The sequence below is a fragment of the Grus americana genome, chromosome 21 (assembly GCF_028858705.1).
Source record: "Grus americana isolate bGruAme1 chromosome 21, bGruAme1.mat, whole genome shotgun sequence".
In the NCBI taxonomy this organism is placed as follows: domain Eukaryota; kingdom Metazoa; phylum Chordata; class Aves; order Gruiformes; family Gruidae; genus Grus; species Grus americana.
Window position 1 is genome coordinate 7603781 of NC_072872.1, and position 15762 is coordinate 7619542.

The 15762-nt window shown below is 38.6% G+C and overlaps 1 protein-coding gene across 8 annotated transcripts in view; it reads left to right on the plus strand.

Annotated features, from left to right (window-relative positions):
* PLCH2 (phospholipase C eta 2) overlaps window positions 1-15762 on the plus strand; it is a 116392-nt gene that overhangs the window by 4749 nt on the left and 95881 nt on the right. For 7 of the 8 annotated variants that reach the window (XM_054849976.1, XM_054849967.1, XM_054849972.1 and 4 more), the window contains exon 2: window positions 14538-15013. In XM_054849976.1, the coding sequence (XP_054705951.1) occupies window positions 14902-15013 (112 nt within the window). In that variant the 5' untranslated portion in view covers window positions 14538-14901. Of the gene's footprint in view, window positions 1-951; window positions 1029-14537; window positions 15014-15762 lie in introns of those variants that run through there. The other variant, XM_054849968.1, reaches the window with a different exon arrangement.

The window sequence follows — 15762 nt, forward strand, 5'->3', positions numbered from 1 at the left end:
TTCTATGTGTTAGTGTGGCTGGGGCTCACCTCTTACTTGAAGGAAGTTTTATCAATCTGTGTTTGCAAATGTTTTTTCCTTTTGTTTAATTTTTTAAATGTTTCTACTGTGTAAAAAGTTTCGATCTTCCGAATGTAGCCCTCTGTGTTTTACACTGAGATTTTTCCTTATTTGCTATGCACAGGATGTGGGCTAATGAATACTGCAACATTTATAGGTAATACTATTTTGTACAATGGGGAACATAATCTGCCAAATAAGAATATGTGTTCATTCCTGTGTAGGGACACGCTACCCTCAGACAAAACCTCTCAACAAAATTAGTTATCTGCAAGGAAAGTATTTTTCCTCTACTTTGTATACTGATTGGTATTGGCAACTGCAGAAAACTGCTGTTCTCTTAAAATTTAGCTGCTGCGTTTTACTTAAGCTTTTGCAAGACAAATTTCTGTGCAGACTTTATTTCTATTGCGTGCTTCTCTACTTTTCCTTATAACAGACCTGGTAAGGAGTGAGTTGTTTCACTGATGTTAACATAAGGAAGTCCAAAATGTAAAACAAAGTCGGTGCACAGTAATGATTAACTTTTCCTCCCACATGCTGCTTGTCTGTGCATTATTAAATATGGCTTTACCTCTGCAGACCTGTTAGTATAGAAGAGGTTTGGAGTGCAGCTTTCAAACGCAGCAATAGGCAGATGTTTCAGTTTCCAACCTGAAGAACAGGTTCTGCAGATGTAAAAGGAACGAAATGTCTGTTCAGGATTGTTACCGCCCTCTGATTCCTTTTGCCTCCTCCCACTTTGAACTTGTTACCCTGGAGCTGGACTGTTTGAATAAGGACTGTAAGAGCTGCTTTGTGATGAGTGAGCTGAGGGCCCTTAATATGTAAAATGCAGGGGCGGAGCCTTTGCTCTCAGACTTTGCAGTTCCCTCCTCCCTTTTTTCGTCACGCTTATGAAGGTTCTGATGCACCGTGCAAAGAAGCTTGGACAGCTTGTCGGCACTGTCCAGAGAGAAGAGACAAAGGTGTGTGGGGTTTTTTGTTTGGTTTGGGTTTATTTTAATTTGCTGCTTTCTCTTTCAGGAATCATTGTGGTGTACTTTTAACACTTTTGCTCACTCTTAGAAGTTAGTAATAAATTTTATAATATGCTACCACAGAAATATAGCTTTATATGTATACGTATATAGGGAGTGCTTTATAATAGCAACAGAGTTTGCTGCTACCTTTGCTTTTGTCTTTTTTGAGGAATAGAGAAAATGGAAAGAACTTGATGTCTAATGCCTGTTTTATTTTGGTCCTGCTTTCTCTTGTTCACGAAAATGTTCAGGAACCTTGGAATTCTGTTAGTCCTAAGTTTTTAGATTCTCTGAGCTCGCCGGGATGAAGCAAACCACATTTGTCACTTAAGTTTAGACTTTTCTAAGTGGATAACTGCTTTCTTCAACACAAGAGACTAGTGCATTCATTCTGAAATGATAAGCTGAGTTGAGCTTTCACAGGTACGCCAAGCCAAAATGAAAACTAACTTGGATAAGTGAAGTTGAATGTAAAATAAACTTTACATATTTAAATAAAATACCAGTTAAGTAATATAACTTGGCTGATTCTGTGACTGAACAGTTGCTAAGTCTTAACTTGGAATGGCAGACAAATGACCCTTCAAAAGGGTATGCGTTGTTTGGCTGCTTTTTTTGTCATTTTGGACTGTGGAGAAAGAATTTTCAGTTCTTTCCTGGCAGAAAAATGTAGGTTACGATTGCAGAGATATGGCAAATACTAAGGATGACCAAATAGCTAGTGCTGTCTATGCTTGAAATGTCTTGGGCTCCAGAGCTTAGATGTAGGTCTTAAACATACCCCAAATCCTAAGGGTGATAATTTCTAAATAATGTTTTGTTTCATTGTGGAGGTAACTTCAACTGTTAAAAAGTAAAATAGGAGTAGGATTCACTGCTGACTGTGGTATGTTTGAGACATGAAATTGATCCCATCTTCAGAACTTAGCTCAAAGTTAAGTTGTTTCTTCATTGTTCAAAAGGAAGTGGTTAAAGTTTTGTCTATTAAGAGAGCTTTTTCTGATCTTACTGAGGGGGGAAAAAACTTTAGCTGGCAAAAAATTCTTTTTTGCCTAATAAGATTAGGTCTGAAGGAACTGTTTCGTCCAAGTGAAGGACAGAGGATTGTGAGGGAAGGTCAACGACTGCTGATGAAATGTACTAGTTATCTAAATGCGGGCAAGATTGTATGGTGTCATAGTTCCTGCATTCTAATGACCTCAGTACCAGTGTGTGAAGAACAGATGGATAAATGCTAACTTGTCTCTGAGCTCTTCAGTATCTTCAGTAGGTGGATTACTTGGTTTGGATTGTCTGCTTCTGGGCCCTGAGGGTTGTTTATGTATAGACTAGAGACCACGGCTGGATATAGATACATTTGACATGGCAGACCAGTTAACAGTGGGCTTTTTTATTTAGTAAGCAAAATAGTTCACTAGATCTACTTTTGTCATACATGCTTGTATAATGTAAGCCTGTGCAGCTGAATCTTGAAGCACTAGGGGATTGCCAATTCTTGTATTTAATGACTATGTTGGGAAGATCAGCTCCTATAATGCATTGTATTTTGATCCTTCTCAGCCCGAATCTGTCATTCTGATCACCTGCCTAAGGTGTGACTTCCTGTCTAAAGCCAGGAGAATTTTAATCTGAGCATTTTTTGTTAGTTTGTCTAATTGTTATGTTAGTCTTAAAGTTGATTTTTTTCTCTGATCGTCCTTGCAACTCATGGAGATTCTCATCTTATAGAACCACAAGTCTTCTAGGGCCACAGATACATGAATTGTTTAACTCATGCCTTCTCATTGGTGAGTAAATGAGACTTTTCAATGGAATGTCTTGCCTCTAAATTTGTGTGAAACCTATTAAATTTATGCCCTAGAGACCACTGCAAAATTTTCAGTCATTCCTTGCTTTTGGTTGGTTTTTGTTCTGGCTTTGCAAAAATAGTAACTTTTTAGTTTATGGCCAAGCTCCTTTTACCTTATCTGAAAAGGCTTTTGTTTTCTTCTGATGTGACATTCATCATTTCTGTAATTTATGCTGAATTAAAAGCTACTCCATACTTACCCTAAATTGTCTGAGAGCATCTAAGTGAATGTTACTGCAGGAAATCCTTCCCACCGTGAGAGCTTGTTGATAGCCTCTATGTATTGTAAAAAAACTGTAGAGGTAAAAGATTGAAATTCTTTTTTAAAAGATACAGAGTGTAGGGTTCTTCTAAAGTTCTGTATTCACAGTTTCAGAACACCACAACCTTACTTTGGTTTTAAAATAAAATGTACGGATCACTCAATTCCTAAATATAATTCAAAGGGGCCAACTTATTTGTGAATATGACTGGAATTTGTTGTTATTAGTCCTGTTAATTTGTCCAGAGCTGAGAAAATGACTGTATAAATAAATTTGAGTGGGTAATAGGATGCGATTTTTCAGTAGAGTCTCTCAGTCACTAAGGATCATCTGAATTTACCACGATACATTTGTCACGTGCCAAGATATCTCAGTTCTGCATTAGTTATCTATAAAATGACCTGCTGCTTCCCATGATAGATTTAAATTAATCTGATCTTACTATCAAAGTATATTCTCCAGTGTAATGCCCAAATTTCCTTTCACTTACTTCCACTGTCTTGGACTTATTTGTGAGTTAACTTCTGCTCCCGTTGATAACGTCAGCCTCGCTAAATGATAGCAAACCTTCCTGTATATTGCTCATTGTGAATAATTCTTAATGGCATATGTGAAATGAGTAGTAGGTGGAGACCGTGCATTCAGGGTCAGGTGATAGTGAAGAAAAGACCTGTATGACAGGAGCCAAGTCCTTCTCCAAGGGGACAGCTATTCTCCCTCCTTGGCACCTGAACTAAGCATAACGTATGTGATCGCTTTGTAGAACATCTCAGCCCAGTATTTGCTGCGAGTCATTATGAAGTCCTGGACTTCCATATTACTGCTTAGAATACAGACTTGAAATCTGTGGGGAATTTCCAATCCTTTTATTCATTGTTTAATCTGCCTTCATTTTGTGGGGGTGGAGCACTTGCCTTCAGCACACGTAAGTACACAGTAAAGTCATTGGATAGGTACCTGCAAAACTGCAGGCTGTGACAAATCTTTACACATGCTTAGGCAAAGTTCTGACTTTCCTTCCTGTTGTTTTTCTGTCTGGCAGACTGCATGTGAGTCCGTGCATTATTGATAGAAATTTTGAGCAGAGACATCAAAACAAGCAGGTCCAATGCTTCAGTATTTTGAGAATCTTGGTTTCTGTTGTTCTGCAGGAGGCATAATGATTAGCAAAGGAACAGTGGTAGCTGGAGTCCACACTTGAAAAATTCTTTGGTTTTCAAATAGGAATTGAACCAAAATCATGAAGTGTTCACTTAAGAGATGAGAAAATTAAGAGGATGGGATTCTAGATGGGGAGATGTTGTTTCAGGCTACATGTCACAAACAACTTCCTCAGGTGCAAAATGGCCACAATAAAATGCACTCTGAGTCAAAAGCATTGGGCTCTATTGATGAGAAGAGCTATGTAAGACTTTTTTTGCTAAGCCTCTAGCTGCTCGAAGCTAGCCTGCAGGCCTTTGGATCTCACTTGTTAATGAGCTCACTGTTTGATCCATTTGAGATTGAATTTCAAGCAAGCGTGAGGTAAACGTTAAAATAAGCACTGAAATAATTTTAGAAGTGCAATTTCCTCATATCCATGGATGTGAAAGCACTAGCTGAGTGAGGCTTTCAGAAATGCAGTATGCAGCTTGAGAGATTGATTTTTGTACACCTGCTTCTGATGTGGCCCTGCATTTCTCTGTTGTTTCTCACAACCTCACTTGTTTCCATATAATTAAGGAATGGCTCCTGGAGAATCTGCTGGCATCTTAATAGTCGCCAGGGAGCTCTGGATTGCCTCAGAAATTAAGAGGGAAATCAGGTAGGAAGGTGAAGGAGCTTTACATGTTACCATTCCTGGGAGAGATTGAAAGTGCTGCAAAAACTGTGTAGTTCCCATCCCCTCCAGGTGTTGTTTGCCAAAGGCCGTTATGCAGAAACTTGCAATACCACTTTTTGTGTTGAATCTGATGTTAAGAGGATGTCTCTTCATAGCTGTCCTTGCAGGACTAGTTACTATAAAATAGCTTAAAAGAAACTCCTCCCTGCCTCTTCTCCCCTTCAACATCCCATACCCCCCCTCAGCTTGTTATTCCAGATTTCCTAGTGCCCTTAGATGCTGGAACATAGAAGTTTTCTCTGCCTTTAACTGAAAACATGTAATTCGTGTTCTGTTTATTAAAAAAAAAAAAAGGGCCAGGAATGAAGCCTGAGGAAACAACGGAAGCATGCAATTGAGGTGCCTAGAAGCAGCAGCTATATAGCCTGCAGAGGAGAAAGTGAAAACCAGAGAACTTTAGGATGTGTTATGTGCTGGTATTGTTTAGTGGGATTGCTGCAAGAACTAAGTGAAATATATTCCACTTGATGTGGTATGTCAAGGATGTGACCACACTGGATTGTACAGAGGTAGCTGGCTTTGAGTGGAGCTGAAGATAGATTGTCAGATGGCTAAAATTGCCAGAAAGACTTGCATAAACTGCATTGGCTTAGGAGCGAGGCTTTGATAAAGATGGGGTTTACCAATTGTAATGTCTGCTTAGAGCTGGCCCCTGGTGTGTGGATTTGGGGTCTGTGTGTGGTGGTTTTGTTTACACTTAGAAGCCACCTAGTGGATTTTGTGCTATATGCCTTGGATATTGCAGTCTTCAATTTTATTTTTGGATCATCCTTTGTTAAAAAGCTTAATGGGTTTTTTGTTTCGTACAGTATGAAGTGACCTATCCCACTTCTTTATTCCCCTTCTGTGAGTTTAGACAGATTCTGAATGAGACTGTTGAAGTAATGTTATTTATTGACGAACAAAGTACTAAGTCCACGATAAGGTGGTGAACGAAGCAGAGCTGTACTTTGACATTTATTGGATTAGGCCCTGAAGACTTACAACCTTGTAGCAAGTCCATTAGTTAGTGTTTGCGTGTTGCTGTCCTCTCTTTGACAAATTTAGAATGGATTGAGTGGTTACCAGACCCCTTCCTGCTAATGGAGAAAGAGATTCATTATTTCAGAAATTAGTTTGGATGTTTGAGAAGAAAAAATACAGCCTTCTCTAAGTTGTCAAGTGTAAGCTTTGCAGTATACACATGAAGCAGTCACTTTCACTCAGTTTCTGTCTTATAGTAGAGTGATGTGAAGACAGACACACTTGAAGAGAGACAATGCTTTTGATTCTATTTAGGTTTCTTACTGTGGTAAATTAAAATGTTGCCAGCTATGCAAATCCTGATCGTCTTTAGGTCCAGGATGGTGACTTACTAAGCTTTCAAGAATGTCTGAAAGATGATCTTTATAGACAATGGCATTAGGAGAGTCCATGCAAAACAATATTTTTATTATCAACTCATTTCTAGGAGTATTTATTGGAAATAGAGTGTGAATTGCAAACCAAAAGAATTCAATGCTCCACATCTCAACTGTTTTCTTATAGAAGGTACTTAAATATATTACTAATTTTAACAAAAAGCAGCATGTGACCCTAAGGACAAAGCAAATAGATTTGAGATCTAATCATCATGTTTGAAGGAGCATGTACACTGCTTTAAATTGCAGGGGAAGTTGGGCATCTACACTTATTTAAATCCATGGTGTGAAACTTTTGAAGTAATCTAAGTTGTAGGAGAGTTGGAGAGGATGTCTTGTAGTGGATTTGAAACCTCACAATCCTTCCAAAGTCTGTCGTTCTCTGTTTTGTGCGTGGATTTGTTATTCCATGCTCTCTGCTCAATACCTTTCTCCCTGTTGCTGAAGGTCATTTCATTATTTCCGTGTTCTTCTATTATATCTAATTTTGAAGTATGTCGTGACTGGCTTCTACTTTGTGTAAAGCTTTCAGGAAAGTCAAATGTTCAGTAGTAGCGTAGATTTGTGGAGTATTTGCACAATGTTATAAAGAGGGATCTATGGTGTAGTTAAAGATAATAGTCTTGACTTGCATTTGCAGGACTTAAATACTAGATTGTCCTATCCTTGCAGTTTTCATTGAATGGGTGTACTCTTGTGTACTCTCCTCCTAAAGCTATGTGTAATTAGCTCTTTTCTTAGTGTGTGTGCATGTGCTTGATATTCTCCAGTGGTATAAAGCCTGCTTATTGGCTTTCAGTTGTGTCAAACACAGCTAAAGTCTTATCCCTTTCCAGTTACCCAGAGTAGGTTAGAGAAGTGAAATCGGAATACAGATCAAAGATGCTGTACCTTCCCTTGCTGGGAGTTTTGGCCATTTTATACTGGAAAATGTAGTCATCAGTGTTGTTAAACCTGTGCTGTGGATGTAGTCTGTGCATCTGAAAGGTTTTCATTTACCCTGATTGGCTTTTCACGTTCCAATTTGAGGTTATATATCTATTTCTGCTATAGAACTTTTTGTCTTAGTAATGATATAAGTGGTGGAAAACCACAATAAATATGTGCTGAAAGGTGGCTGGAACAAGGCTGGTGGGGGGAAAAAAAACCCCAAATCTTTGCTTTATGGTAATATCCTCATCTCACTAGCAGTAGTTAAATTGTTACCATTTTACCTCACCATTTAACTAACAAGATATATTAATTTTATTTCCTATTCTCTCTACTGTACTCCTTCCTCTGCTTAGATTTTTGTATCTGGTCCCACTAGGCATCCTCAGGAAAAAGCTAATAATTTTCCACTCACTTGCAAAATAACATGCGTTGCCACCTCCTTTTTAATTCCCCCAGCATAAGTTATTCCTTAACATCGAAGAGATTGATCATACAGCAATAAACTGCTGTACAGAACTAAAGCAGCTTGATTAAAGGTCATAGGCCTCCTGTGTCTTTAGATAAGGTTGGGGGAAAAAAAAATAAAAAGTTGAGGTTCTGGAGAGTGTCCAAGACTGCTAACATAATTGAGAGTATTCACATCATTAGTATTATAGATATCTTGATTACAGATGGCATTGGAGCCTATAATCTGTGTCTCTTTAATATGACTCACAAATTCCCACGTGCAGTAAAGGCTTAGTTTTCCATCAGTAGTCAATTCCTGTCTGTCTCCTAACAAGATCTTCCTCTCCCCATTCCTTCTCTGAGGCTTTTTGTTTTTCATGGTATGTAGTATGTAACCTGTATTGGATGAGATTTAGAGCCTTGCTTAATTAGGTCCCTTTGCTCTTCTAATAAAAATTTCCAGTTCTCCCCTGCTAATAAGAAATGCAAATGTTCTTGAGAAGCAAGAGGCTGCTGTGTGCCATGTTTCCATTGTCATTTCAGATAGGTCTGGGAACTGGCTAGCCACAAATAACAATTATGAAACTGAGAGGGTTTTTGGCAACTTGGAATAAATAGGAAGGGGGATTACAAACAAGTCTATCCTGTTTATATAGAAATTGTTGCAAATTTAAAGTTTTGTTTTGTAAAGTCATATGACACAGTCAATATAGGCCTGAAATAACTTATATTTCGATTAAATAATAAGCCTCCTTACTTGCATAAGGAATATTCAGTTATATCATTCAGCAAAAATGCAGAGATGTCCTGCATGTGCAGCTCTAGCTCAAGCTGCAAGGGATGGGTGAGGAAAAGCTGACAAATGTTGTGTTCCTTTTAAGTGAGATGACTGTTCTGGGTGTAAGGTGAATGTAAGGTGTAAGGCTGCCAGAGAGATATTCTGATGTCCTCTTTTCTTGATTGCCTTTTCTCAGCTCCCCCTTGTATATTTTTTTTTTTAACTGAACTGTTTGCCAGAGAACTCTATCACAGGCTAGTTTTTTTCTGTCTGTGCTCTGTCCCTTTGGAAAAAGAATGTTGTATCACACCTTAGGGTGTGGGCTTACCCCCTTGTTCCATAGTACTGAAACAGACTTCTTTCATTTTGCAGTTGCTTTGGATGTGAAGTAACATGCCTGGGCGTGCAAGTTATCTCAAATGGAATTGCCCAGTGAATGGAGTTGCATTCTTTAAAATGAATAGCATGTCATAGTGAACCACAGTAGAGTTTAAAAGCAAATTCAAAGTCTCAGATTTGAATGCTTTAAAGTATTTTTTTTTCTCCCATTTGATAATGCTTTGCTCTTTTATCCTATTGATCTGCTTCCTGATCAAACTACTCAGGTCTAAGTGATGACTTAGTTTTTGTGTGTTTCATCCACAGTGTCAGTTTATCTGTTCTGGAAGGGTATCAGAGCTTGTTTAAGTTCTGGTGGGTGCCACATGATACGTCCCTGAACAAAAAAGCAGGTCTTTGGGGGTTAAACTTTAAATACTACAGTGATATAAAAATGGCTAAAGGATTGTTAATGGTGTGCACAGCTTTTTTTTTTATTGTAAGTGATATCTATCTTGCCTCTAGGGTTTTAAGTCCTTTGTTTTCTAAGGGAATATGGAACTTCACACAATACTGAGGGCCCTTAACCTGAGCAGCAAGTTTAAATCTTGCGCATGTGGTCTGAACAGATACAGTTGCTCTCTTGGCTATTTTGTGACCTTTGTCAATGAACAGTGCTGTTCTCGGAGGTCAGAGTGTTTCCTAGTATAACAGAGGTGAAGTATTTTCAGAGAATGTAACTGATCTTCATCAGACAATCTTCACAAGAAATTTTCCAGGAAAGCCAGCTGAGCTTCTTTCATTTACTTTAATAGGCAGTCTGGCCCCTGAATCTTGTTCTGAGATACCAATTTGAATCCTGCGGTATTTTTAAGGATTATGTGTTTTTTCTATTGACTGCCTAGGATTTATGGGGACATGCAGCTTGCTGTTTTGGGGAGGGGGCCTGGGCTTTTTGCAGGACACATTTAGAGACTGGCTGAGTCACAATATCTTCACTTTCAGATCAAAAAAAAAAAAAAGGAAAAGAATGTGAATTTGACATGATGCAAGACAATAAAATATTCAGTGAGCCACATCCTCATACAATGTAAAGTAAATGTAAAGCTCTGCAATCACTGCTTTCACTGAAATGATGTCACTATATACCAGCATGAACATTTGTGCCCATTCAGTCTTCCTCGCTCTCATGGATATGTTCTTTGGTGTACAATGAGTCACAGTGATTGAACTTCCTACAAAGGAAATGACCTCTCAAAAACCCCCTAAAGCAAAGAGGCAAGAAAGCCTGGCAAAATATTACTACCAACCAGTTCCACTTTCTGAAAAGGAAACGGGTAGATCTTGTCTGAATTTTAAAACAGTTTAATCTGTCCTATGAGCTGTGGCTTCCTGGATTAATCTCAGCGTTGAACACTCAATGTGCATGTACCAGAAATGGTGCTTTGTGGCTAGTGGCTATAAAATTGTGGTTAGGAGGAGGATATTGCCCAGATGACCAAAGCAGACAGATAACTCACCTGCCGCAAGGCAGTGCCTGTCAAATGTAGAAGTACTTGCTTTGAGCATGCAATAGAGTAGCTCCAGAAATGCTGTTGAGTGCAGTTGTGGCTTTTTCAGTGGACACAGTTGACTTAACTCCTGAGATGCCTTCTAATGTCTAGTTTTGCTTCAGTCGTAAAGTTCTAAAAAAAACTGTTCTGGAGTCCTTTCTCATTCACTGTAAATCAGTGGCACGTTCAGTGAAAGCAAATATACTGAACAAATGTGCTTTTATCTAACTATAACTATTTCTTCCTTGTATTCAATCTACATTTCTTGACGTTATATCTTTTGTCATGCTCAGGAAATTTTGAAGATGCTTATTGAGTAGGATGGGAAAGTTAGACGAGGAAGATCTGTTAACTAACTGGTTTTGGAAGGTATAGGGAGAGGCTACAGGGGGGAGTGATCAGGGCAGGATCATATCTTAAGACTTTTCCTCAGTCTTACCATATTTTCTGTCTTCAGCAAAAGTTTACATAAATGCAAAGTATAAACAATGTATGGAAATAGCAGCCACAACAAATGTAATAACAGAAAGGTTTAGTCTTAAGCGAATGTTACCATTAACAAAATATTTCTCTTGTATTTTAATCCATGAAAGGACCTGCAGGGTTATAGGGCCATTCATTCTTCTGATGAGTATCGTACAATTTTTACTTCAAGTAATAAATTCATTTCAGTTCCTAGAATAATTCAAGTCTGATGGGACCTCAGGAGGTAGGTCGTTTGGCACAACCTTCTGCTCAAAGCAGGATCAACACTGAATGCAGACCAGGCTTTCCCTTCAAGTGAGGAGCCTGATCCTTGGTAAATTGTTTGCGTAGTTGGATACTGAGTTTCAGCAATATCTTGCAGATCTTCTAGTCACTGACATATAGACATGTTTGAGTAGTGTGTGCAATGACTGTTTTCTGGCTGTGTAGGTTTTTTCTTTGGTTTACCTTGCTACAGTGCTGTTGCTCTGTAAAGACTAGGATAATTCCTTTGCTGGAGTTCTATTTTTTAATATGTTACTGTTGTTTCAGGGAGACCTGTACTAGGTGCTGTGTATAAAGATAACAAGACTATCTTATTCCTGAGAAACTTATGTTTAAGCTGTATGATTTTATAGATAGTGAGTAGATACAAGCAGAAAGGGAGAACTCTAATACCTTTAAAAAAATAAAGGGAACAGGGTAGGCATGGTACATGCTTATTTGAAGAACAGGTACAAATTAGAAACAAAAGTTGCTTAAGATTTTCTTCCACTTTTAAATGTATATATGTATTCACTCACAGTTGAAACAGGCATACTTGAATTTCAGAAGCTACTTTACCCCATAGCTTTCACACTGAAAGGCAGACACAAAAAAAAGCTTTTTTTTTTTTTTCTCTTTGGCTAACTCTTCAATATTTGCTTTGGATTCTAGAGTTGTCCAAAAATTCCATGTTTGAAAGCTGGGTGGGAGAAGAGAGGAGACAGCAAAGCACCATGACTACGTGGTGATATTTTCTGTTGTTTGTGGTGTAAGATGTGTGTAGGGATTGGATTGGATACAGGTAAAAAGTTGCAGGGTTTCCTTTGTCCTTGATTTTTAGAACAGCCAGTGAAACCACAGTGGTATCTAGAAAGGGTGATAGACTTGATATACTCAAAAGAGTTTTGGCACTGTTAACCTTCTTTAGAGCAGCATTTAGCTGACTGCTTGTGAGACAGAAGTTGACCAGTAGCTGTAGGGTGAGTTTCTCCTATTGTCACCTTATATGGAACAGAGAAATTAACTCAGGGTGTGGGGTTTAGATTGCAAACTCCATAATTCTGGTAAGACAGCAGTTAGTGGTAACCAGGAAACCAAGCGTTGTCATGTAGGCAGCTACATCTGAAAATGACTGAGAGCAATAGGCCTATCAACATGCTTTTACAGGGTGGTTGTGGTAGCAGACTACAGTTGTGAACTGGTGTTGTCTTTTATTAGGTGCTTGTTAAACATACAGTGAGTTGCAGCAAACCATTGCTATCTGCCCCCAAATTCTACTGGTGGATAACTCAGGCTTGCTGCAGAGTTGAGTCCAGTATCTACTGTGTTTCACACCACCTACTTGCTTCAAGTACCTTGTTCCCACTCCTCCTTGATATGCATAGTATTAGTTCAGCAGACTGCTATACCATTTATATTATAGTCATGGTAGAATACTGAAGATGTAGTAGCAGTAATAACTTCTTTTTACCAGATCAATAAGAGCTGAAATAAGTTTGTTTCATCAGAACATCCCCAAATGAACTGCAGCAAGAGGTGGGCCTCCAGTGTTAAAATGGTGTATCTTGCCGAGACAGAGTTATGAACGCTTACCTTTTTTCTAGTGTCATAGAAGATATAGCTTATGCATAGGAGCAAGTAATCCAATAAGCCGAAGAGTTGCAGTTGGACTTCAAAATCGCAAGTGTGCCTCAGTAAAGGATCTAGTGAAAAGTATGTACAAGATGTACAAGATATACAAGATAGAAGAGCTTAGAATGAGCCTTGGCAAGCCAGCTCTGTGTGTGTATGCAAATATTTTTGGTATTAATTTGAGGATTAACTTAAAGGAAAAAAACCACATGTATTTTGGGATGCACAAAATGAATACATGGAAATGTATGAATTGTTTTTGTTCAGTCTAAAGCGGAATGTTCTGTATCCTTTTAAATAATTATGTATATGTCAGTGCTGCAGGGATACAATTACAGAGACAGATGACAGCATGTACAAGGATGTATATTTGAGGGAGGGACAAGGATGATGTCTGATAACCTATTACCTTCCTCCCCTTTCAATACAGTCAGTTTGTAAAATCTGTCTTAAGTTTATAATTTTGGTTTTGGTGACTCTGTGCTTTGTAATAAACATATTCTTTGCCAAATGAATTTCACCCACTGATATTTCCTGTTTAAATGTGGAAACAAGTTATTTTAATGATACTGAATTTCCACAGGATTAATGTTGCTAAGCACTACTGTCCCATATATGAAGTTGCTATGCATTTGGCTCCATGTATGGGTATTACTTCATTGACTGACATGCTTCTTGTCAACAGAGGAGATTTTGACAAGATAGCGAATGGAGAAGGTGGGGCTTGGTGGAAAGGTAGTTGTAGAGAGGAAATGACTTCCCAAGGAAGCTGAATGAGGGACCAAAGGCAAGGAGAGGCACAACTTCAAACTGACAGATGCTGTAACATGGACATCTTAGTCACTTTTTGCTACAAATGTCTCACCCCCCCCCCCATTTCTACTCACTGCAAATTAATAATGATGCCTCATTGCCCTCTCTCTTTTAAAATAACGTCAAACTGGATCTGTGCTTTCACAACAAAACATGTTAGGGCAATGTTTCAGAGCTCAACTTGTAATTACAAACTGAAGGAGACTCCCATAGATTCCAACAGTTACCAGCACAAGTTAGGATCCCAGGTTTCTGTCTTGTGTGACTGCTGTTTTGGAGTCAGCCTTTGACCTCCTTTCTCTGAGGAAGGTATCCATCTGAAAGTTTTGGAAAGGTGAGTCTTCTGTAGCCAGTGGGCAGGAGATAGGTAAGAAAAGGGAAGGAGAATGCCAGGCAATGATGAAGAGATACAGTATGGAGACAGCTGATGGCATGTAAGAGGAGAAAAGAGCTTTAAGGGTAAGACACAGAACTGAATGAACAAGCTAACATCACAACAGATAGTTCTAAACACTGTCCTTTGGGATTATAGCTGATACACTTAATCATTCTATGTAATAAGTGAATGTATGTGTTTCTATATATGTATGTGTGTGTATAAATAAAATTAAACCCAGCATGAGTAGTTTGGCTTCTGGAGAAGTTGCTGCTGGCAAAAGCGTAGTTTTCTATGATTATAGAAAATACTGGTGTGAGGGAAGGGAGTTGGTGCCTTCTGTTATGTGAGGAGATACCTGGGTATAAGCAACTGCTGAGCTCAGTGCATTGTATGTCATTTAGCTATGTTCCTGTAGTAAATATTGTATAATAAACAGTTAAAGCAATTTCCAATATTTAAAAAAAAATTGTCTTCTCCAGGTTTGCAACATGCAAGAGACCCTGGGAAGATACACCGAAGACTTGTAACTATTTTGCTCCTGGGAAGGGCCATCACATCCATTCTATCAAGACTGAGCTCAGTGGTAGTTCTTTCTCCACACTGATAATATAAATTCTATTTTTCAATGCATGGAATTTGTGTCAGCAGGATTGAACCAGGACAGTGTCCCGAATGTGGAGGTCCAGAGAAGGCAAGCACTGTGACTTCTGAAGTAAGCCAGCAACGCCCTGAAATTCTTGGTTTTTCTCAGATACTCTTATTACTTGACTGAATCTTTCTGCAGATACCTATTCTGAAATACTTTGACTTGGAGCAAACAGCATTGTGCTCTGAAAGCTTGAGATGGCTCTGACTTCTCCAAAACCTGTAGTAGGGGATTTGACACAAAGAGAAGAACTCGTGCCCCATGATGGAAACTGTTTCCACTTCCTCTCTGCAAACATCATCACAATAGGTAGGTGGAAGGTTACTGTCCTTTCATCAAATAGTTTGGGATGAAGAATACTTTCTTTTTCTCCCAATTTACTTATTATCTTGAGATTTCATATGGAACTTCTAGTTTTCCTTAAATTTGTTTGAGGGAATTGTGCTTGTATGTTCCTCAGTTCCTTTTTTCTGTGTAGTTGGTATGATGACTACATTTCACTAGTAGGTGAAATGTATTTTAAAAACCCAAGAAAACCAAACCAAAAAACCCAAACAAAAACCCACAAAGAAACAAACATCCCCCACCCCTACAAAAACCCAAACAACAAAAAAACCCCAAACCCAAAAACAATAAATAAAGTGTCACTACTCTGGCCTGTGCTTGACCTGTTCTGGTAGTTGGTGGTGTATATGAGGCTGTAAACACCTGATATAGACTGGGAATTAAATGAGATGGTATTGGAAGGCAAAAATTGTAGCAAGTTTAAATATAGAATATTGCCTTATACCATAAGGATATCGCTGAATCAATCTTTCTTATGGCCTTGCTTGTACATACAGTCTGTGAAGTTTGAGTCATGGGAAGAGACTTTCATGTGTAGAATCGCTAAAATTTCTCCTCACATTTTCTTAGACTGGTGGTTTTGCATGATGATCTTTACACTTGCAGTCTTAGGAAAGTTCAAACTGCTTTTATTTTTTTGTCAGCACGGTGGTGTGTTCACCTACTAGTAGCAAACCCTCTAACATACAGGAAGATATGATTAAAACTGAGCC